This window comes from Polyodon spathula, chromosome 9 (assembly GCF_017654505.1).
Source record: "Polyodon spathula isolate WHYD16114869_AA chromosome 9, ASM1765450v1, whole genome shotgun sequence".
In the NCBI taxonomy this organism is placed as follows: domain Eukaryota; kingdom Metazoa; phylum Chordata; class Actinopteri; order Acipenseriformes; family Polyodontidae; genus Polyodon; species Polyodon spathula.
The window spans coordinates 25,813,450-25,839,571 of NC_054542.1; the positions used below are offsets into that span (position 1 = coordinate 25,813,450).

At 37.3% G+C, this 26,122-nt stretch overlaps 1 protein-coding gene across 15 annotated transcripts in view; it reads right to left on the reverse strand.

The window, feature by feature from the left end:
- The window catches only part of dmd (dystrophin), a 728,160-nt gene that overhangs the window by 23,356 nt on the left and 678,682 nt on the right, over positions 1–26,122 (reverse strand). For all 15 annotated transcript variants that reach the window (XM_041259003.1, XM_041259005.1, XM_041259010.1 and 12 more), the window contains 6 exons: positions 21,988–22,062; positions 13,530–13,731; positions 11,685–11,770; positions 10,119–10,276; positions 2,392–2,558; positions 1,577–1,688 (listed from right to left, as the gene is read on the reverse strand). In XM_041259003.1, the coding sequence (XP_041114937.1) occupies positions 1,577–1,688; positions 2,392–2,558; positions 10,119–10,276; positions 11,685–11,770; positions 13,530–13,731; positions 21,988–22,062 (800 nt within the window). The remainder of the gene's footprint in view (positions 1–1,576; positions 1,689–2,391; positions 2,559–10,118; positions 10,277–11,684; positions 11,771–13,529; positions 13,732–21,987; positions 22,063–26,122) is intronic.

The window sequence follows — 26,122 nt, forward strand, 5'->3', positions numbered from 1 at the left end:
TTTTTTTTTTTTTTAATGAACGCTAGATTTTTTTTTCTCCTCATTATCCCCTCCTCTCTCAAAAAAAGGTAAAGTATGTATTCTTCACCATTCCAGTATCTTTATTCCCTCACGAGGAGATCTCTAGTGTGCATCGAAAGGCTTCATTACTTTCCTTGACTCTACCACCTACAGTATTTTTTTTACAATTCCTGCTACAACTTCACCAGTGGAGGTTCTGAGAAAACATACAGAGTCATACAAAGTCAAAACAGCTTTGCTAAACACTAAAACAGTCCATTCAAATGCATACCTTGAAAAAGCCTTCTTTATGTGCTGTGAATTCCTCCCTAAACACCTACTATTACACGCTGCAGGGCTGTGACTTTAATAAATACATCAGGACATGAACGCAACCCACAGGAGTTTTCTTTTTTTGTAATTACAAGCATATTCATACTCTGTTTACTGCATTTACACTTCCTTACAAGGCTTGCATAACTATTCCTTTGGGATTACTGTTGAATATGTTGGTGACATTAAGCCCAGCACAGATTAAAGTATGTTAATCTACCTATTGAAATACCTAGAACTAGGATTATGAATATGAGAACCTTCCACAAATTTAAGATTAGAACAACCAATCTAACCTTTTTGTTGCTGTGCGGATATAAGCATTGTACAGAAATGTGGTCTGGATATATTTAGAATAAGGGCAACATGTACTAGGTGATCACAGTCACTTGATACTTCTGCTGAAGAACCAGGAGCAATGGAACTTGGCAGATGGAAGAACCCAATACGATTCTAGAACTAGCACTTCTGGTCATAGTGTTGTTCTAGTGGCAACTTGTACAGAAGCCTTTGCCTGAGCTGGTCCCTTTGTTAAGACACCTCTTGATGAACAGCATCCTTCATAGGATACTTAAATATTTATTTCTTACCTGCTTGATATTCTTTCATGTGTGTTCTGTAAGGTTTTAGAAATTCCCCCTAAGGGGGGTGCACCTGTAATTTCTACTACATCTACCACTGTGACAGCTTGTTAAATTGGACCATTTTTTCAGGAATAGTTAGGATAGCATATAAGCAGATACATTAGAGAATTCTACAGAACACACATATCCGGTTATTGTTAAAACAGGTAAGAAATGAAATATTAGGAAATGTAGTTATTTTTTTTTTCTTGCTGTTACACTCACACCTCGTTATATCTCCCCTCGCTATACTGCGGATTCGGATATATCGCGGTCCTGGAGTTGGCTCCCCATTTTTACCGTCTAACTACGCATGACTTGGCTGACGCCCCCGATAAAATGAGGGAGTGGTTGTACAGTATTTATTTGTTAGCCTATTTGTTTTTTTATGGGGCCCTCGATATATAGCGGATTAATATTGGACCCCGACACCGGCGATACATCAAGTGGGTGGTGTATTTGTTATACAAACCTGCATTTTTAAAGTCTTCTCAAGCACTCATTATTCAAAACTGACAGCACTTTGAGCTGATACATTAGTATTACTGTGCTGCTCTCCTTATTTGGGGATTCAACAGCAGCTTCTTGTATAGCATGACCCTGTAAAAATGAGAACCTACCGGTGTGCAATATTCAACCATGGGGTACTGCATTTTATGACCTTTGGCGACACGCCCAGAGAAGAAGCAGCTTTGGCAGATGTCGTAGTTAAAGTGCTTTAGACTTCGGTACCTAAAAAGTAAAAGCACAAAACGAAACATGTTGTTAACTGTCAGACCCATCTACCAGTAACAACACTAGCTTTACCACACTACAGCTCAATACATTGTAAATGTAGAAACAATGGAGCTCCATGCTAATACACTGCTAAAGATTTCCAACTGTAATAGAACAGGAATTATCTGCTATTCTGTACATAGTATGATCTAGTTTTTCATCTACATTTTCACATGCAAGTATGTACAGTTTTTACACAAATTGAATTCATACGGAATATATTATACATGGTGTTGTTACTCAATGAAACCTGGCACATGGGGGCTCCAGACATTGGGTGATAAGATGTGATCAAGAGTTTTGTGGCACAGCCTGTGTGTGTATTCTTTCTCCAGTTATATCATATAACAGTGCCAATTACAAATTTCCACAGAATAAAATTATTTTTTAATTATATATATTTTTTAAAAATTTCCAGTGATTTGTTATGCTAACCATCACATTCAATCACCCTGAAGTGAACAAATACGATATGAATCAATGCGGAAAACACAAAATGTTACCAGTCTCCATTTTCTGATACGTCTGTTTGAGCATGCACGGTTTCAATTACATGTACAGGGGTTTGAATGCACAAAGTCAGGCTTATATGTGACTCCTGTATTCAACTGACAGTTAAAAAAACCCATCCATGTCTTAGAGTGGCATAACAATGTACCTGAATCCAATAATTGGACACTCCTTGCAAATGTTACACTTGGCCTGGTGTTTGGCTGTCTCGGCTGCTGCTACTCGGTGCAACACAGGCAACCAGACCATGGACTGGGGCTCCAGCCTCATCCAGTCGAGGAACATAGCAGCTTCAATTTCTGGTTTGTTATTGGCCTATGAGAAGAAAAGATACATCCATTAAAACACAGAAATCAGTCATTTCCAGGACAACACAGGACTTGCTCACACTGCTTGAGCTCAGATCGTATCTCTGAAATGTACTCAACATGGCTCAAGTAGCAGCAGAGATCAGCATTTGTTTGTCTACCACTATTGGCGATGCAACAACGGTTATTGCTTTTGTGGATGACGCTTTTGATCAAAATCAGCCAAACAGCACAGCCGCAAGTTCACAAGGCTGCACCTAGTGACAGCGCATGTGACTGAATGCATGGCTCTATCTAAAATATCTAGTCATCCCTCTATGAAGGCAAGAACACAGCTCAGCGATGGAGTAGTTTCATATTGTTATTGCACAGTTCTGTTTTATTTATTTATTTATTTTTAACAAATTGAGACATCTGAGTAAGATCAGACATAGGTTTGAGCTTAACGGTTTGCCAGTACAATAAAAAACAAAATAAGAATCCACCTACACTGATATCTTAGATTTTTTCACAGCTCTCCCATCTTAGAAGTAACTTCTGCTATTGCATTGTTATTAGAGATCACAAGAAAGCTTCTAGCTCCTAGAAGTGATCATGATAGGCTTCAACCAAGCAATTCTTATACAGAGGGTTTGGGGAAGGGGGGTAGAGAGTTTATGAGATGAGACAGCCAGTTACTATTAATACACCACAGATGAATGTCATTGTGATAGTTTTTTTTTTTTTTTTTTTTTTCCAATTTAGATTAAAAGTCATTAAAAGAGCAATTTCCTTCAGTGTCTGGACTCAAACGTGAAAAAGTTTGACAAAAAAAGAGCAATACAATTACTCACACTTTGAAATAAAATAAACCCATAGACTTTTTTTTAGTATTTCTAAATGTAGCACTGCCAAGTGTTTTATGAGCATGGATAATGTACTTGCATTTGCAAATCCTGTCAAATAGGATCAGTGAATTAAAGGAAAGTCTGCATACTGGATCTCCCTTTCCTACAGGGATGACTCAACTTCCTCCTCTGAAGGATCCATGGAATTAGAAGTAACGTGTTTCACGCATTATTAAGGCTTATTCTTTTCATCAAAAAGATGGGCTGGCATTAAGCTGTGGAGATTGGCCCTGAAAGGAATCTCTATCAATTGATGCTAGCTTGAAAGTAAATGTATTCATTCATATGTTACCAAGTTTTCATTATTTTGTACACTGTGAGCCAAGAATGACAGGCATATACTTTTTCATCAGAGGTGGCACTGTAACAATAGGGCATGTTTTTCTCAGTCAAATTAAATTATGGGTATGGAACAGTGTAAATGAACCCTGCATTGGAAATGGTTTCAGAGATATAAGGAGTTGAAAGTGAAGTGCTGGCTCTGGCTTCAGTCCCAGCTGCAGAATGATTGACAGCTTAATTATGAATGGGATGAGCTGATCCATCTAATATGATGGATTCATAACTCATCCAATATGAGTTTGACAACATTATTTTTTGACAACATTAATTATGATACTTGTACCATAAGCCTGGACTATAGAGGCGCCTCACAAAATTAAAACTTGACCAGAAAGACATTTTTATCAATATGTTTTCTCATCACTGGTATATTGTGTGACCTTAGCAAAATGGCATGCCCTCTCGTTATGGGCAGTTATTCACACAGTGGTGTTAAAACAAATGAATTTGAATAGGGAATCCCTACACATCATTTACAAATTGGGTCATCCTAATGATGTGGCAGGATTATAGTCTGAACCTGCACTCCTCACACCCGCAGCAGCGGCCCTAACCTGGTAAGCCACCAGCTTCCTGACTCCATCTAAACTACTGCAAGTAACTCATCTAAACACCTAGCTGATTTCATAGCTGTAAAACAAATAAAAAAAAAAAATAATGCAAAAAAGGCAAACTTAACTTGAAGAAAATGTTCTCGAAATGTCAAACGGCAGTAGTGGGGCATGCAGAAAAAGAGACTTCCACTTAATTTTTCTGTTAACTGTCTTATCTTCTGTTCCTCAGAATTACATATCCCGGTTAACTGTATATTACAGGGCTATATAATTTGCACTGTGTTCACTAAATGTTTAAAACATGCCTTCATGTCTTGCATGAATCACTAGCTTTATAGGTCGAATATGTGTAGGGGGCAGAAAGGGTTAATGGCTGAAAAAAGCTCATTTTAAGCTTAAGGCCTCAGCTGACATTCACAAGTGGTTTTCTATGTACTTGTGTGCTTACAAGTATGTAAGATGACTACATCCATCAATCACTATGGCTGTAAAACACAAAATTACAGTCCTCTGTAATTCAGTAGTAAATGACGGTGACCTACATCGGCAGTGTGTACATGTAACAAATTGATTTGTGACACCTGGTATGGTAAGTTTATCACTTGTACCTACAGTTATGCATCACCAGTGGGGTACAATGAGTTGTAAAGAGCTGAGGACATTTTCAGGTCAAATTTCTAGTTGAACAGACACCTCATACTTACAGGGTCCTACTCATATTCCTATTGCTCAATGCACAGGACAACAAGATTTGTCTGATGGACAATAAGTTTTGGCGTTATATGTGCCGGACACATTTGTATTTATTTTTTGTTTTCAGTCGACGCAGGCAGTAGGCAAAGGACAAACACTTGTGGGTTCGGGCCGGGTTGCAGGTCTTATTAAAGCGGGTCAGGTCACAGGTAAGATGACGGTGCTGCAGCGGGTTGCAGGTCCGGGTCGGAAGCGGGTTGTAAAATCAGACCTGCGCAGGACTCTGACGTGTGCAGTCTATTGCTCCCAGCATGTTGTGTAAACCAGAAATATCACAGAAATTTGGTTTTCAAGGCTTGGAAGTACAACGTGCCTTTAGTGACAATTAGATACTTGTTGTTCACCTCAAAAATGTATTGAGAGGGGGCTCCCGAGTGGCGCATCCAGTAAAGGTACTTAAAAAAAAAAAAAAACACACACACACACACACTGGGACTAGGAAATGCCAGCAATAATTGTGACTGCTTAAAACATGCTTTGAAAAGCTTAACAAATTGATGCAATTGTAAGTGTTGCAATTGCCAGCAGCTTTAGTACATCTCATTATAATATTTGAGAACCCTGATTTGCACCCACCCCATTTCTGTGAATTTATGAAGGCATGCCCATAATTATATATTCATCTAAGGTTGAACAGCAAAGAAAAACTGCTGCCGCAAAGCATTCCCTAAAAAGTCGCAAATAGCACTGCGCTTGTCTAGTACATTTCACTCTAGTACATCTACCCCTCTGTGCCCGAGTAATTACCTACGTGCAGTGTCTGCAAAATAACGCTTTTATCGTAGATATTATGATAAACATTATAGATTTAAATATATAGAAATTATGCAAACATTTGTGTCATCAGGGCATTTATTTCTCACGTTCTATTGTTTTAGGCAGGTGTGGAAAAAGCTAGCCTAGGGTTTAACCTGTTGTAGAAAGACAGTTCCATTAATTCAATAATCAACATACAGAAAAATTATCTTAATTTAAATTTCTGCACAAGGTAAAAGTGTGCTGTATTAATACCAGATGATGTTTAAACACATCATTAGAACACAACTGTAGTTTTAACTGTGTCTGTAGTTTCAACTTTGGGTTTAGGAAGAAAATCCAGGATAAAGAAAAAACCTACAAAAGCGAGCCAAGTAAACCCGGTGCCAGTGATAATGCGGCCACTGCTGCTTCTTATCTTACATTTCATGAAGCTACAATGGTTAATCACTAATTGATTGATTGTGTTCAACTGTTAAATAAAAGCTAAATCCCACAAGTTATATTCAACTTTTTTGTATGTGTTTTGTGCTATGTTTTTGTTTTGTGCTATGGGAAGTAAAAACATATATATATATATATATATATATATATATATATATATATATATATATATATATATATATAAGGACAAGATTCCTGTGGTAGATTATTCTAGTGTTTTTCAAACATTCCACACCCCTGGTATGTGTTTATTATTTTAAAAGAGGAAAACTTAATACACATTGTAGCCAAAGAGCACATATTTCTGGCATTGCATTGCTTATATAGGTTAAAAGGAAACATTTTAAAGCATTCCGGCTTGAGTAAACAAAGTTGTCAGGTGTGTTCAATATATGTTTGTTGTTTGACAGATTTAAGCACAGTTTAAATTAATCAAATAAAATAATAATGGTTCTTATGCTCCGTTTCATAGCTGATTCAATGCACTTTACAGAGCAAGAATTACATCCTCACCAAAACAAAGACAGGAAAATTACCTGTCAGCTGAACCACTATTCATTAGACAAGCCACAACTATTATCACAGGAAATCTCACAGGTCTGTAGGTCAAGAAATTACCGTAATATAGCTGTTTTTTGATCGAGAGAAAAATTCTATTCGTTTTTTATTACAAAGTTGAGTCCACCAATGGAGGACCTATAACTGGGCACACACTGTTATTAAAAAGACTCTCAAGAGCTAAATAAATCAATACTAAGCTAAAGGAAATGAAACATTCATAAACTGGACAGTGAAAATTGTATCTGGAAGGTAGATATCTGTAAGTGACATGCCTTTTAAATGTTTTAGAAGCATGAGCCAAATGAACCAAACCAGCAATCACTCCATCAACCACTCATTTATTTATTTATTTTGGATTCAACCGCATGCACAGATGAAAGGTGGGGAAATATGCAGGGATACAAACCGCCAAATATTTGTGTCAAATTCCATTAAAATGTGAGCTCTTCAAACAGGGAGCACTAGTTGAACTGACATGGAATTAACCTAACTTGATTAGTCCAGGGGGTTGTTTTGGGTTACACAATTATATATATATATATATATATATATATATATATATATATATATATATATATATATATATATATATATAGGATATTAACTGAATTAAAGGTTAGGCTGGCAGGGAATTAATGTGTTTTCAAAGAAAATCCAGTAAGAATCCTAAAACAGGCATTAGTTGTAGAAAAACAAAACAGTGGTCTTCTGTTTGGAGAACCTTAATTAGTACAAAGTACCGGATTCTTCTGGGGGTGGGGGTTGGTGTTGACTCGGCAGAATCCGGGAGAAGGAGACAATAAGAATTTTCAGGTCTTTAAAACTCTGAACTTAATTTCAAATCAGTTTGGCTGCTACGCAGTCGACTACGGTTCACTAGAGGCTAAACTGAGAACACTTAAATCTATTTCCTTTTAAATTGAGATAGATTGCAGGTTTCAGTTCCAGCAATGGACTACTAAGCATTCAACCTAATGCACCTCTTTGACTCCCACAGGAACACATTAAAAAGATTTGCTTTGTCAGTTTAAAATCCCATGAAGCATTAGAACAAAGGAAAAAAAAAAAGCTTGATCAGTTTAAAGTGTCTCCCAGAAATAATATTTCTAGGCAAGATTAAGGGGGCAAAAATACATAATAAACCTATTTTAACATCACTGCTGAATCTCAAAAAAAAAGTTGCTCACGTACACAACACCAAAGTGGCTAAACACAGCCCCGAGCGAAACGGCTGTAGAGGAAACTCTTTTAGATAACATTTAAAACAGTGCATCACTTGAAAGGGCTTTAGTGGCTCATCTGAGTCATAACAGTGTCAAAAGAACAAAGTTTTGGCGAACAGAAGGAAGGAATAAAAGGAAGCTCCAGGCCACAGGAGAATTCTATTACCATGACAAGGAAGTCCCACCACTACACAAATTAAATGCATCTGTTACTGTCAGAAGACATGGTCCCTCACTTTATATACTGCTGCTGCCGACTAAAAGGTATTTCTAAGGCCACTGCTTACTGAACCAACCTTGTCTTTTAGTTTGTTTGTGGGGTCAACAAAAGAAGTTGTTCAAGTTACTTGAAACTTTGATATTCACTAAAGAACCCAACAACCGAACAGTTCCACGAATAACAAGAGTTTTTAAACGTTGCAATTCTTGATTTAAAACTTCTGCTAAAACGTCATGAAATGAGCAAACTGAAATTTGCTCCCACTCTTCTTGACAGTCATGGAATCAATAGGACTAGAACTAGGTCTCTAAACAGACGATGCAATACAAAAACAAAAAGCTTTTCATGAAAGAGAGGTGGTGAAGTTGGCAAAGTGAATTTTTGCTCCCAAACTCAACCCAATTTTCTGTACAAAAGGCACAGCTGCTTGAAAATTGCGCTGCAAACATACAACTCCGCTTTGGATGAAGAATGTGCTTGTGGAGCAAATTATTGGTTTGTAAACATTTGCACAGCCTGTAACTGTTGACAGTGGAACACTACTTTTCTAAGGCTTTTTCTCATTTAACAAAGAGCAAGGGAGACCTTGTAGATCTATTTCAAACACCTCTCACTGCTTGAATACAGGACTCATTCCTGTGGCACAGTAAGGAGCTTAGCTTAAGGAGAAAGTGACAACTATTTTTTGAATGGTAAAGATTAAGCTATCATCTACTTGTATTAATGATATGGTTCATAGTAGATGAAAAGTAGTGATCAATTTAAATTAAAAACAAACAGTATAGGAAACAGATGACTCTACAGGCAAAACAGTTAAACAAAAACACTCCTTTTTGCAAATAACAGCACAGCAAACAGAAGAGACCACTAGAATATAAAGCCTTTGCAGAAGTCAGAATTCCTATAAAGTGATCAAAATGCATGGATGCAGTTTAAAGCCAACAGAGTAAAGTTTGGTGTAGGTATTTTATATATGCCATAATCATGAGCAACATATGGTACATCTTCAAAGCAGATTGTGTACTTATCCATTTATTATTATTATTATTATTATTATTAGTCACAGTAGTATTTCCATGTTAGAAAAAAAAACAAATGTTAGAAATCAACAATGCTGATCCCTAGGATGTGAAAAGTCATCATGGTTTTGCAACCTTATGGAATGATGCATAAATAATAATGTAATACACACTTAAGGTTTTGGAAGTAAAACCCAGAGCACGATTTTACAGCTCTGTTTAACATCCATTTTAAATCTTCATACATTATGGTCTTGTATCATTCCCGGATTATTACAAATCCTCAGTCTTCTGACAGAGTGAAGTTGGTTTTGCATTTCACAGGAAACTCTTAGTCTGCATAATCTCTCTTCGAATTAATACTTAAATAGACAAACAAGTTGACCTACATTACAGAGATGTCCTTACAATTTAGCATGCCACACTGGGTTCTGGGGGGACGGATGGATGGACAAAACAATTTTGGCAATACATATTAAATAATAATAATAATAATAATAATAATAAAAAAAGAAATGGCAAATTCTTGAGGACTTTCCTTTTCTCCTTCAAACAATCCCTATTTTCTCACTCACCACAGCTGTTGCTAAGGGGAACTGAAGGACACAAAAATAAAAAAGTAGGTTCCCAGGATACATTTTGCCAAGAAAGGGGATTAGTGGATTAATGAGAAATTCCTCTGAGCAGTCCCTGGCAAGAAAGCACACTGCTCTTCCTGCCAGCAGCTCAGTGTCTATAACCTCAGAATGAAGGAAGCAATGCTGTTGCCGGGGGTGGCTAGATGGAACCGCAGTGCTGAATGACTTACAAACTGGAAGCAGCTCCTGACGCTGGGTTCAATGTTGCTGCCGCCGAAGGAAGCCACCTCTCCCAGCTGCCGAGGAATCTGGATGGAGTCGTGCAAGAGGAGGCCTAGTCTTCGCTGGTCGCAGAAACCTGTGGGGCTGGCCACCTGCTTGAACAAGTCTGAGGAAAACCAACCGAGTCAGTGGAGGGGGGGCTGGCGATGAACTGCAGCTTGCCTTATTAGAGTTTATTACAGTCATTTTGCAGTTTGCCCATGCTTTCTCCATGGTAATACTATGCATTTACAGTTAGATTTTTTTTTTTAAATATGTTTGACCATACCTGTCTGGAAGGTACAGTACAATATATACTTTAAGTATACTTCAAGTATACTGTCTATTTTAATTCAGCAAGCCATAAATAAATATAAGTCGGTCCCAATTCGTTTGGATAATATAGGTTTTACTAGAGTGTGTTCGAGGCCGTGTGTGCGACGCGTTTGTGTAAATACGTCTAGAATTTTAATTAGACAATTGAACGTTAGTATCTGACTACAGTAGAATTCACTTAAAAAAAACGTAAACAAAATAGAAAGGCAAAGTCAAGACCATATCTCCAAACTTACCCTCCAAACTTAGGCCTTTTTCTGCATACATTAATTTGTAGTAAGGAATTTAAACATTATTGAAAACAGAGAGCACAAATTCAGGGGGATCTGAATAAATTTAATGACAAACAATGCTAGGTCTACAGCAGTTAAGCAAATATTTAAATTCTCAGCGGCAGATGCTTTGGAAAAGGCTTTATTCTTTGCTTTCATCTTTAACAGAAAAGTTTAACAGTCTTGATCGTATACAGTTTATGGGTCAGCAATTTGCAATTCACTTTGTTATTCATTTTTACAATAAAGGCTTTTTTGCCTTCCCCTTGATCAATCCAAATGAAACTGAGTAGAGCTCCATCAAGTAAGATTTTTGAAAATGAAGTAAAAACATGACGTTCCTTTGAATATCTTTTAATTAAACAATAGTAAGTCCATGTTAACTCAGGTTCAATCTCATCTTCTAACGCAGAGCTCTCCAACTTTTCTGACTAAAGGAGCCATACCGATGACCAGTGTTCTCTCTTAAAGAGCCAGAAAATGGCAATTATATGAACTTAAACATTGATTAAAATGTTGGGAAATGGTTACTCAAACAAAGAAACTTTACAAACTGCTAAACTAAGCCTTTGCATGTTTGTGCTTATTAAACAAATCCACATTGACAAGTATAACACAGCATCAATGTTGTTGCATTAGGACGTTACCTTCTACTACAATTTGCCCCTGCAAATTAACTGGCTTTCAAGTAAAAAAAAAAAAAAAAAAGGTATATTTTCTAGCTCAATGATCCATATAATATATATATATATATATATATATATATATATATATATATATATATATATATATATATATATATATATATATATATATATATTCATTGTTCGTCGAGAGAACATTACAAATTATTTTAAAACAAACTAACACACACACACACACACACACACACACACAACAAACAAAAAAAAAACCAGATTAACTTACATCTGTACTTGTCCTCCAAATGTGCTTTACAGAGTGAAACCATGCCGGTTTTGAATGACAGAACACGAATCTTCCCTGTTCTGCCCCTGTGAACGGCAACCAAGGCAGGGCATTAAACTCATAATCCTAAACTCAATGGCAGTTGAACAGCACTGCTTATAAAAACAAGGCCACTTCTTTCCTATTTTGATCAAATACACAACAATTTAAGACAACCCAGCTTTAATGCAATCATCTCCAAGCGAAATGTACAGCATTGCAAATCAATTTTAAACAATCCGCCAATTCAGTTAGCATAATTAGTTTTGATAAACAATCCCTGAAGAGTCATTTTACCTTTTACTGTTGAAAAATCTGCTTAGTAAACAAACAGGTTTAAGCTTCAAGAGAAGTTTATTTTTAGCTGTCAAGGGAGTGCTCAGGTAATGCAGCTGTGCAGCTATTGCAGAACGCAATTACAAAACCAGGAAGATACCACTGATGCAGAATAACCTGCTACATACTAACATAAGACTGAAGGAAGTGCTGGGATTAGAGTAGCCTTTTAGTATTCAGCTGCAAAACACTGCTCACCATGTTTAAGTAAATCAGCCAATTCTAATCTAATCCAAAACAAATCTGCAAAAGTATATCAAAAAACAGCAGACTCCTAAAACGTTTACTCATTTATTTATTGCGCTTTGTAAATTAGAAACACAATGCATCTCTCATGGCTCAGATTATGGACCCTTAGGGTTTCACAAGGACCAAGAAAAAAACAAACAATCTTAAAGAACAGCTCAGACTCAAATAGGCCCAATCAAGATGCAAGCCCATTGTTTCACATAAAGTGGCATCGCCTCGATTAAAAAGGATACACAGTATGCTGGGTCCTTAAGGTTTCCTGCTGCCACGTGCACAAAATAACAAATTGCAAGGCACTCAGTGGAGAGACAGGATTAAGGTCTTAAAACCAGCCAGCAGATGCACGAGATGCATGGAAATATCTTTTGCAGGATTCCCAACAATTCCCTAATGGAAATTTGAAGCATGGGACACTTAATCAGTGTCGAACCTAAACAGGTGTGCTCAGTACACTCAGATTAGCCTCACTATAAGGCTACTGCAGTGCACAGTCTTCATCCCAGTTAGTTAACGCCAAGACTGGGCTGCTTTTTGGATAACATTTTACTTTGAATTAACCTGTACTGTATGTTCATGCATTGCAAGTGTTTTTTTCATAGTAGTGCCCAGTAATCTCCCTTGTGAATGTTTTTTTTTTATTGATTTCCTTCTTTCTCCAGGAGTTTCACCATTATGAAGACCAAAGGACACATCATAAAACTGTTCTACCTTGTGAGCAGTTAGCGAGGAGTAGCAATGTTTATACACATCTTATTGAATTCCTGGGTTCAACAAATGGCATATCAATATATCTCTTAGCTTTTTTTCCTGCTTAAATTGACAACAGTTCATCTTGCGTATTGTACTACACAACAAAAGTGAATTAACTGAGATGACCGCTCTTGCACCTACGTGGTCACAAAACTAATGACGTGCCATGGTGGAGATTTCTATCAGCGATCAGGTCTGGCTCCCCACTGGAACAATCCTTTCCTCAAGTAACATTTTTTGTGCTTCTTTTTCTTTGTATGCAAATTTCAACACCAAAGGAGATCGGCAAGAGTGGGTTCAATGCACCGACACCCAGAACGTTTTATTAACACAGTAGTATAAACAGGACAGGTCATAAATTGTACTTTCCTCTAAATGTTCTTTACAATGAGCATTCCATTCTGTAATTGTCGCTGTGTGTGTGTGTGTGTGTGTGTGTGTTAAGCAAAAGATGAAACTCCCAAGACTTACGTGTCATAAACGTTGAGCAGCCAGTTGAGGCACATGTCCACACAGAGTGGAACATTGACCAGGTTGTTGTGCTCCTGCTCTAGCCGGTCATAGACTGTGGTCAAGCAGTTAATGATCTGGAGGATGTCCATGAGCTGCTCGTTCTGTTTGAGGTTGTGCTGGTCAAAGGCCTCACACGCTGCCAACAGGCCCAAGAGATCCACTGCATCAAACAAAACGACATGGTATAATACATTAGAAGTCCCGTCCCACTGGAACCTATTAGCAGCAATTGTACTTACTAAGGCTGAAGCGATGCATTAATGTATCCCCCTTGCCCTGTCCCCTGTGAGTGTTTACTGATGGGATTGGATCTGTGTCTTCAGAGTAACAGAGTGAGTTAAGAGCGTTGTGCTAGAATTACAAATACTGTATCAACAGAGCTACAACGCCTTCCAATTTTTGACTATTATTTTCTAGACAGCAAGAAAGGTAAAGAAAGTAATGTTTGGGATAAAGAGAAGCTTACCGTGAAACATTATCTTTTGAAAATCCCCCAATCCCGCCATAAAAATCAGTGTTGTAGAAGATGTACCAATGTCTCTGAGGGTAGATGTCAACATCATAAATATTTAGCCCCCAAGTCCAAAATCTTAATTCTCAGGAGCTTCTATTGAAATTGTCACAAGATTTAGATGATCCTCACGTAAGCGAGAGTGTTTGCTGGTCTGCACTGTTCTGACACTCAGCTAAAACCCTGTTCTGCTGGTTAACAAAATACAGGTATCGCAACTGCAATTGCTGAAATATGTCGGAATAGTTCTCAGTAAACACCCTCCAGGCCACATCCATGGTCTTAATACCATGATTTTTAAGCTCAGATATAGATTAATGCAATCGCTCTAATACCAGGGACGTGCGCAGTGCTATACGGGATACTGAGACCTCCGCAGCTTTTATTTATTTATTTATTTATTTATTAGAGAGGATGCAGAGAGCAGTGGAACCATTTTTACACAATGCATTGCATAAAACTACTTTGTAATATAAACAAAATGATTGGATAGGGATGAAAATGGGAAATATTGTCTTTTACATCTGCGTTTTAGAAACGCACTGCAGTTGTTTTGCGTTATTAAAATGTCCTGCATATCTAACGCAGAGTTCTGTGTAAATGCAACCATTGGAGATGGCACCCTATAAAACTTCAAACAAAATCTGTATTTATTCATTTGAACTACCCCTGAGTAATAATTAACCCTTTGCGGTCCTATGTTGGACCAGGCCCGACATTAATATTTTCCCTTTCCGACATCAAAAAGATGTAAAGCACAGGTCTCTAGTCATTTTTTCTCCAAAAATGCAGAGAAAACCTTTCAATGGCCGAATGAGACTGATAGGAGCTGAAAGAAAAGGGGGCGTATCTCATAGACCCAGGCACTACAGAGATAACATGGCGTAAAATAAAGGAGACAACTGCTTCTGCATTCAGCGCTCACTGAATATCACAGACATTTGCAGAGCTTTTTAAGACATTATAGTAATAAAATAATGACTTGGATCGCATTATTGAGGAGTTTGGTGATAAAACGAGTGATCAGGAGAGGACTTATCAGTATGCACGTCTATAAAGAGGTATGTGAAAAATACAGCGAACAAGGGGTGGGGCTTGGCTGGAGATACAGTACTGAGTGTCCTTTTGTGATTCAATGCCTTTTAAACCTGTTTTATTCTGAAAAAAAAAAAAACTAACAAACAGTGTGTGTAAAATAAACAGTGCGTGTGAAAATAAATTGGACCTGACACACCTCACAAGCGCTGAATAAATGGTAAATGGACTGGGGTTAAAGGTTAAGAACAACCAACATCATTCCAAAAGTTGTATCTCTGGCCAGAAGTATTAAGAATCCAGGCAACGTCAGTCCCCAGGTATTCAGTATTGCTGCGCAGATTGTAAGCAAGTGCCAGTCATCGCTTAAATTAAAACAAAATGTAGAACACTATCATGTTCCTTAACACAATTCAAAGATAAGCCATGGACAACACTCTTGTTACAAACTACTGTGGACAGTGATCACTTTTTTTAAAATGTTTTTTTTTCTTTCTCTTGATTGGTTGTTACTCTGACTTGTTATGGATTAATTTTTTTTTTTTTTTGCTACTTTGCTTTGACCCCCAACTGGTACAAATCAACACGAATAAGGTAAAAATTATATTGAATTACTGCTGTATATGCATAAACTAATGTAAACAATTAAAATGCATAATAGTTTTTAAAGCGTTACACGCCATGTTGCATAGTAATCCACAGCTCCACGTGTGTTACTGTGTTTTTTTTTTTAAACCCTTTCATAACGTCGATGAATCAGCTTTTTTGGAGAACAATATATCGATAATAAAAAAATTAGGCATCGCTCCAGCCTTAGTACTTATAATAAATTGTGGAGTGTAGATCTCGACAAAGCATTAAAAAATGTTTAAACCACAGCAGGTTCTATAAAAAATAGATTAAGTATGTTGAACAGTAAGTAGAAGGGTCTGAAAAACACAGCATTACACAGCCTCACGTGTTTCTACAGCTGTTTAAATAACATACCTGTCATTTTTCTTTTCATTACCTACTTTAAAGTCTGTTTCAAAGTGCTTTGCAAAATGTCCGCTCTAGTGCACTGATACTGTAAGGATTATTGCCCACATTGTCAAACGGGTAACACAGCAATAATGATCCATGATGTGGTACGAAATGGAAAAGCCAGAGCACTATGTTTTTTTTTTTTTTTTTTTTTTTTTTAAACGGCTGTTTCTGCAGTGATTTCGAGGATTTAGAGGCAGGTACGTTATTTACACAGTTGTAGCAACACATGGGGTAGCGCTATATTTTTTGGAACCCTGCTGCTTACTCCAATATCAGCTTTTCATCTGTTTCTTTTATTTAGATTATGCTTAAGTGTGCAGTGGCTACCTAGAATCAAGCTGAGAATGTACTTTCTCTTACACTTTGTATGACTGACACAGTAAAGCGTGCTCAAGAAATACAACTTGATTAGAGTTAGCCATCGAACACTTATAAACATGCATTAGAAACATGGAGCGGTTATAAAGTCATGTGACCTGCTTGCTCTGCTGTTGTTAAAACACAAGTTAACACAGTGCAATGGACAAGAGGTCAAGATGGCAATGCATCTGAAGCTTGAAAGTGTTACTGCATTAACTGCCATTTTGGAAAGAAATCTTTTTTTTTTTTTTTTTCTAGCAACAGTGCAGAAGAGGCCTAGTGGCTTTATAAAGCTGGTTAAACATAACCTGAACAATGAGATGCACAGGACTGTCTGTCCATTCACACTAACCAGTGGAGGAGAATCTCGACGGGCAGTAAAAAACCTAAATTAAAAAGACTATCATTTTTGACTGTTAAATATCTTTTTTATTCACACTTTTAACAAAAGGCATAGAGAAAATGCCTTTATGATTGATTTTTAAATGGATACGGTGCAAACTCAGAATGACCTCGTATTTTAAAGTTATAAGCTGTTGAAACAAACATAACCACCCTTTAGGAGCCAACTAATTTTGGCAGGTGCCCAGAACCAAGTAACAATAACATACCAAATACAAAGCTCCCAGCACTCACTGCCACAAGGCTTCTGAGGAGTATTTCTGATACAGTTTATTTATTTTTAGCCTAATCTACTACAACTGTGTCCAGATTACAAAAAGAGGAAATACTGGATGTCTTGTGTGAGTACTTTATTCTCTTAGAATGGATGCTTTACAACTTTATCTTCCTGTGGTCCCACTAAATCCCCAGTAGATCTCTGTGAAAAGTCAAATAATCTATTTATAGACTCTTCACATCACCAAAGGGAACTGCAATCTGTTTACAAACATTTCCAGTCCTGAATACTTCTCTTTTAATATATCAAAATCATTTCAGACCTGTCTTAACAGTGATGTAACTGTAACTGAATTTAAGTATATTTCTAAAGGAGTTTGATACACATCAAATGCCTGTCATGCCTGAAAAGTGACAACAAACATCACTGTTAAATTAAAACAAATGACTACATTTCAAAAGCCTTTTCTGCAGACTACTATACCAACCTTTTTTTAGGGGATGCAAGCGAAAGTCAGTCTTTTTTATAGATATATATATCTAATAATAATATTATATATATATATATATATATATATATATATATATATATATAAAAAGTCTAACTTGCTTTATTTTTGCCTAAACAAGGGAAATTCCGGAGGAGATTTACCTTGTCGCCAGAAAACTGAACACACATCCTTATTTTTGCCATGTATGCGACTCTGGCTGCAATCCTCAAATGAGCACGTAAATCAAGTTAAGTACTTGATATTCTGCTGATGTATCCAGTCGCAGACAATCTTGTGTCTTTCAAAGGTGTTTATGTAGCCATTTAAAAAGAATGCTTACTGTTACCTTACAGCCCTATTCAACAGTCGTTCCCCCCCCCCCCCCTTTGTCCTCCTTTTTACCCCTTTTTGCAGATCCTGGTACATTAATTTGCTGACAAATAGAAATGTAACTGTTTCAAGATCTGTGTCTTGTCTAACATCAGCAAATCAACAGCCTATTTGTTAATACATTTCCCACGGGGCCAGAGAAAGATGCTTCTTCTAATATCAACTCGTTAGCAAAATTGGTAATGCAGTGGTGGTTTGAAAACACCTCCCGTCTCGGGGGGGGGGGGGGGGGGGGGGGGGGGGGGGGGGGGGGGGGGCTCAGCTGAAAGCTCGGTTGCCCAGAGAGCAGTGATCAATAGTAATTAAGTGAGCTCCTGAAGCGGTTGGGTAGCAGTTGAGTTCTACATGCAGCTTCATAATGAACCTCTGTCTCTCAGTATATGGGAAGGCGTTCTTGCTAAGTAGATAATGCTTGCATCTAAATTATGCTATTTAGAATGAACTTGGTTTTCCTGTCTAGCTTGGGCTTGCCTTGTTGTACTTGCATTGTTGTTCGTGCCGACGCAATACAGCGTATGCTGTCTTTGTGCATACTCATATCAATGCATTTACTGCAAATTCCTTTAAAGTTGTAAACTCAAAAAGCATGCTTTTACTGTACAGTCCCTCTCACAAGCATAAGAAGGTTCTTAAGTCTCCTCAAGAGGTCGATTTTCCTGCTCCACCACTTCCTGTGTTATAGGTAACAGGCGACTTCATATAGTTTCTTTAATGCTGCATCTACAGACACTGTACATGAAAAGGCCTGGGGAGAACCCAGTACACACTAATGCAGCATGTCTTGCTTTGTTACATCCCTATGTTGTCGTTTGCAAGTGATTAACACCGACCATTCTGCTTCGATTGTCTCTGCAGAAATGTTGTTTAAAGGTTTGCATGCTAGTGTATTCAATGCATGGAACTCACATTGTAAGGTCATGTTAAATGGAAGCAGATGAACAGTTTTTATGTGTATGTGAGAGAGGGGAGGGTTCTGGACTGGCCGTTAGGCGAATGAGTGAGCTTGCAGGGGGTTCGGACACCCCGTGTATTCCCACGCTGTCAGGCAATGTCTTGTTGACAGGAGTCAACTGTGAAGAAATCAGCTGACGCTCTGTCATTGGTTGGGGGATGGGACTATACGGGGTAAATGACTAAATAAAAGGGCACGGTTTTGTCTTCTCTGGAGGAGCGTGACTTCACGGGGGAATCCTGATACTCTGAAATGAAACTGGAAAACTTTGGAGCAGCGAGTTGGTGAGACGGTGCGGCAACTCCAGCATGAGTCACACAGACTTGGTGGCGCAAGCAAGCCACGCACCAGTTATTTACTTTGTCACTATCTTAACAGTTAGCTTAGTGGGACTGAGCCGTCCCACAGTGTATAAGAGAGGATATAGAGAAGTGCCTGTTTCTCGGTGCTTCCACCGCTAGAGGGCGCAACAAGTCGTGATTAAAAACCTGCACACTTTATTTTGTAGTTTTTCTAGTGTTTTTTTTTCTTTTTCCTTTCACCTTTCATCTATTCGTTTTTGGTTTACACACCTGCGTGTGTGATTTATGAAGACGGGGCACAATACCATTGCTGATAGAGTGCCTCCGAACTGTCACAAAACCACCTGCCAATTGAGCGTGGACTAATAAATCTCGGCGCCTGTGCCGACGTTTCATATTTAAGCTTTGTGTCTGCCTTGTGTTTTCCCACACCCTTCCACAGTGTACTAAAATAAGGTCTTGTGTTTTACATGCATGTCAGTTAAATAAACTCAAGTGTTAGGACACAGTCCTGTCCCATATAGTAAAATAAAAAAAACAGGATATTGAAACTTTTGCTTCTGCCAGTAGGCGCTATGAACTGGTATTACTAGAATAACTATTGCACTCATATATAAACATAGCCATTGTCCAAATTTAAGACATTACATCTCACTGTAGCCCTCTGAATGAAATTGTCACCATTTTCATTGAAATCTGTCCCATTGATAAGAAAGACAGTTCTTAAGTCTTCAGAGTCTGGAGAATGACTATTCTGCAATAATGGGGATCAAAATGGCCACAGTCAGAAGGATTCCTAGAACTTTGCAGTAGTCAAGGTCTGCAAGTATAATTTCCTTCCATTTTTAGAAATGCAATAAAATCATTCATGAACCATAGCTATTTGGATTTTTTTTTCTGCTAAATTATATTCAAAAATCATTTTTACAGCTACAATAGTTCAGTTTGATGGAACTGAGAAATGTATTTCCACTATACGGGAGCTTTTCATTTGAGCCATTTTTTCTTGTTTGATTTCTGGGCAATGTTTAACAAGACACATCCTTACTCAACTTTATCACAAAAAACACAAACTGTCGTGGGGTGGGTGCTGAGCGCCATGGGTGCCCGAGCACCGGAGCACCCATGGAGTCGGCGGTGCCTATGATTGAAACTTTCAATTTTTTTGATGCCTTTGAAAGAATTCTGTTTGAGCTGACAATTTGGATAAAGGTAATGCTCTTCACGTGTACAACGTAGTGTATGCAGTCACAAGATAGATAACAGTAGCAGGCATTGTATGGAAAAACCAACAATACTGTTTGACTTGTTCCACATTTATACTCAGAAAGCACTTGTATGCCGCACCCACCTATTACAGATGAGACAATAGCCTACACACAAAGCCACTGCTGACCCAATGATGTTCCAGCAATGACTACTATAATGGGATTAAATTACTAGAAAGGCATTATTTGCTCATTACAACTCTTGTCTTTAAGAACCAAGCAGTGGTAAGTGACCACCATAGGACTATTATTTTCAGAAGACGGCCTTGGCAGAAAGCTTTCCAGCTAGAATGAAATGTATTCATTGTAACACAGATGAAATCAAAGGTCACTACTGTAAGTGGGTGGTCTGCCATCCATGTGTTCTGGGGTATACACGCTAAGAAAGTAACTCCAAGTAGCCCCATTTAGCAGGAAATAGGGTTTATGTGGGCAAGACATGCCTGAATACCTTGTTCTACAAAGATAAAAATTCTAAGCTATTTTGTGTTAATTTAAATCTAAATCTTGCCTGTCTACAATTAGTCATACTAAATTACCCCTTATTATTACTTAAGTATAGCTTTCCCATTTTATCTACTAATAGAATGTCAGTGTTTTTTAAGAAAAAGGTTAAGAACAAATTACTTTTAATGATGTACAGGTCTAGATGGGCACAGTGTCCAACTTGCATCATATTTTCCAAAAGTACATTTTAAACCAGTGTTGCCCTCCCTTTTCTGAAGCACTACTTGAAGAATTTGTAAATTAGATAACCCCATACCAAAGTAAATGGTTTTATAATCCCAGTGTAAAGACACATTTTTTCTTAATAGCGAGTCTGGCTAGTTCATTTTGGCATTTGGGTATCCAATTAATTAAAGAAAACATTGAATTATGACATGAGTTTGTAGATTCACTTTGTATCAGAGTTCAAATGGTTACAACATGCCAGAGCTCATTCCCTTTCTATAGAAAGCAGCAGGGGTTCTTGGGGTAACCTTGTTCAACCAGAGCTTGTCTGTATCATTTAAAGTGAATTAATATGCACTTAAGTTAAAAGGTTTATAACAAATAGTATATTTAAAAAGAAACAAAATGGACCTCCTACAAAACAACATTGTTTCAGATGAGTGTGCATACACTGTATATTGAGTTTCGTGAATATGGAATTTAACAAATGATTATGGATTACGAGACTTCAAATGTTATTTTGGCACCAGCACAACTGGTATTGACTTTACCGAATGTGAAACACACACTGTACATTATGCAATTGATTTAGTTTATTTTACTTCAGTCGGCTTCACCTGGAAACCTATTCTGTTTTGCCCTGAAGACTCTACTGAACTGCCAAACATACAACTGAGGTCAAATTCCAATAAACAAAACTGTGCCCACCACTTTGCATTTAAAATACAGTCTTTCAGGCCAGCCAGCAATTGAAGAGTTTGCTCCAGGCAGGTAATGTGGGTCATACTCACAGCACAGGGCTTTCTGCAGCCTTCGAAGCTTCATGGCGGTTCTGTACGCAGAGAACCTGACATTGTTCAGGTCAGCTGGAAAAAAAACAGAAGACAGTCTTTACTATAACAGCTTCCCATTTATGATAAAACAAAACATAATACCTTTCTTAACAGACTGTTTATTGTTAATGTGCATTCCCACTGTAAAACATCACTGCTTGACTATTTCAATGCTGAAGAGCTGTAGCTCCATTCAAAATAGCAGCTCTTATAGCACACTGGACCTGGGCTGGTCTTGGACACTCCTTTAATTATTCAACCACTAATTTCCATACAAGACAGTGAAACTATTTTACTACAGCAGTGATAGTAGGATTATCTTTAAATGCAAAATAAAGCAAACCAATTTCAATTTTGTACAGAGTCCAAAACCTGAGAGTGGTACCTGTGTCCTTTATACACGCATGTTTTGCCGGGACTCTCAGGTTTGGAGTTGTCCGAGTCCTCAGGACATGGATATGTCTATCTGACACAGGCAGCCCCATCGCAGATTATTATTATTATTGTTTAAATTTGTATTATAAAATCATGCAGGTAATAAGGGACTGGAAAACATGGACCCAGGAATGTCTTGGATCGGAGCGGACGGAAGGACTGAAGTTAGGCCCCTTTCACGTGACCTCTGTGTATGGTTGTGTGTTTTGCTGAAATCCATTTCTGCCTTTCTTGTTGACTGCTTCCAAAGCATAAGCAAATGTGTCTGAAAGATGTTAGCAGCTGCTGACAGAAAGAAATGGCTCAGAGAAGTTTAATGGATTTTTTTTTTTTTTTTTGCTATTTGGCTGCACTGCAGTTACAATACTGCTAAGTTTAGTTGTCTACTGGTTGCTTGGTCATTCTTCGCAAAAGAAGTTTAGATGTTGTGTACCAGTAGTTCTTTTTCTCCAAATGACTGTAGCTAGATATATACAGCAAAAGAAAGAAATGCTGTCACTTAGATCTCCCTACTACTAGCTGATTGTATTAAATATGTTTTAAAAATGTGTTCCTCTCGAGTTACTTTTTATATTAAATATGTTCATCCAGTTTTAAGAAATGCAACAAAAGCAGGACTTTCTTAGAGCTTAGCGGTCCGGCACGAAGAACAAAGCACGCACCTTTTGCAATACTGAATAAGCAAGTTAGTTAGTTAGTTCGGGGAACTCAGCAGACAAATTAGACACAAAAAATTTATGAATTCGATTCAGGAGCATTTGGTTTCCTTTAATATAAGAGCACTGGGGGATGCCTGGTTGAGTAGAATGGTTAATTGTCCTTCGATTTTTATGCAATTTGCTTTTGTGGATTATATTGCTCAGCCTTTTAGTTCGTTGTTCTTTTAGACAGAAAAAAAGAATAAGTTTTTTTTAGTGCTTGCTTCTTATTGTTAAATTGTCAAAACTTTAATAAATGAAGAAAAACTAAGAAAAATGTGTGCCATAATATTTAAAACTTTTGGGGAAACTACCAAACTGTAGGAGTACTAATGCAATATGTGGAACAAATCTAGAAAAATGTGTGCATGAGAGTTTTTTCCTGCTTAACTCCCACATTCAAAATCACACTGCATTACAAGAATGCAGATTTGAGCTTCAGTCTGAGCCTCAACATCCTGATCTGCTATGAAATATGACATTAATATTAATACAATGTTCACTGTGATATTTATACATCAAGATATTGTTAAATACAAAAACAAAAGGTCACAATATTCAAGGTTTTTAATTTATAAACTGATAACGTACTCTTGTAAACAGTAATCAATGCACCTTCTTACTTCAAAATGAATCTGAAAGATTTTATTGAGTAGATAATGCTAGGCACGAATTTGCTACGCATGGCTATGCAACATATTCCAGACTGGAATTCAGAGGTTTCAATCTCGTTAGGATGGGTCCTTTGGTGGTTTATAGTTTACTTTGGATTCACTTCAATACAATTAAAACAAACCTAAAGCATACCATATACAAATCTGCACTGTCTATTTAGTAGACATATTGTAGGTTAGTAAAAAAGTAGATAGCTTTGCACAACTTTTGACAAGACTACTTGTTCACTAGCTACTCCAACATGATTTTAGAAAAATGTCTCGGTGTGAAAAGAAAGATCATTCTGAAAATAGCACACTGAAATGCTCCCCACTGAATTGCAAAACAACACATAGATGCTACATTTCTATTCTTACTTCCAGGTTGTCATCCCTACAGGTTAATTTAGAAATCAAAGAAAAGCAGTTTATGGATCAACATAGCAATTTGCAGCACAAGCTGCAGGCAATCAATGCTAAAGGATGAGCCTTACATTAAAAGATAGCGTGATAACACTTTTGTCTGAATTGTTACAAATTATGTTCTTGTCGGTTTCTGGTTTCATAAAGCGCAAGGTAAAATATTCAATTGGAGAAGAATTTAATTGAAGCCTGGGTGGAGAAACTATTAATTTTAAAATATAAAAGTATAATTAATGTTTTCTTCAGAACACACATAATACAGACAAGGCTTTTATAGTGATTAAGTCTGTAAATCTATGACAAATAGATTTTACATTTTCATTGAAAAAGGCAGACAAGTTGATTTTGAATTTTGTCATCTTTATATTTTTATGTATTCATTTGAAATGTCACTTACAGCATTCAATTACAGTTACGCGTTTAACACAATTCCATGTTAAGGATTTGCATACTGCTTACTTTTCACATTTAAACTTTACAGCCTTAATAGCGATTGCAGATTTAAAAAAAAAAAAAAAAAATAGTCAGTGTTTGCTGATAGCCAGATGTTCATAGACATGAAAAGAAATTAGTAATAAATATTGCATTTGTATTTAGTGAGCACTGGTGTGTCAATCTTGTGCTATAAGAATAGAACTTTGCTTAATAGGTCAGGTTATGTCTAGAACCTGAGATTCTATACAAACAATCCGCAATAATTTTCAGAGCTTATTAGCCAAATGCCATTATAAACAGAGACTAAATACTATAGGGTTATATTACAACAGTGGATCATTGTTGTATAATGGTTAATTAATTCCTGTAGCTAATTTTTGTCTTTACAAATGCCCTTTTCACTAGTATTACCCCAGTGGTTAATTTTGTGAATAACATTTTGATCAATATGTCCAAAGACACTAGTTAACAAGGTAAAATTGACGATTGCTTCTTGGTTCGCAGTGGCAGAAGCTGATGCACTTCTGGAAGAAATCCCCCAGAAAGCTGAGCTCTGGTGCTGTGCAGAGCTGCCGTGGAGACTGAAAGGCCAAGGTGATTCTTCACAGCTCCTGGGGTGGGCAGTTCTATCAAAGGAACATTAGAAGGGGATTGGGTCTTTTATGGATCCACACTTGTCAAATCACTTCTGCCTCCCCAATTTTGAAGGATATGCATTAAGTGAACATATCACCCCTCCCACTGTTGATCAAAATTCAAATTAAAAGCCAATCAATCAATCAGTGACTCCAGATTTAGATGTATTTTGTAGTGATGAGCAATTACTTCGAAAATACGGTTAATTTTCGATTATTAAATTAAACACCGAAAACGACTTCAAACGATCAATAAACTGCGCAATTTCGATTGATCATTATACTATAAAACTTCATGTTTTGTTTATGGCCACATATCATAAAAAAGTTACTTCCGCATCTCAGTCACTTTCAATTCCAGCGGTTCCCTTCAGGCAACCACTGAAGCTGCTCTCACTCTGGGATCTGTAGTCAAGGGAACCTTGAGACCAGCCCTCCTCCCATAATGCATACAAAATGGTGTCATGAACAAAAACATATGTGGAGCGTAGCGTATCAGAACTCTTCATTATAAATACTTGTCAGAGAAAGGTGAACGAGTGTTTAAATACTGTAAGTTCATAAATACGAACTATTTGCATTTTCTTTACACATTTATCAATCACTCTATTAATGACATTTCGCTCTGCAAGAGAAAAGTGGAGGATATTAAATTATATAAATATAGGGTCAGTCCATGTCAGATCAATCACCCTCAAAACCGAAGCAAAGGTTTATGGATGTTGACATAAATATGTATAATTAGAAGTGAGCTCCCTAAAGTTATTGTATTGTTTTACTGGAACTTTCACTTGTATTTATCTGTTATTGTTGA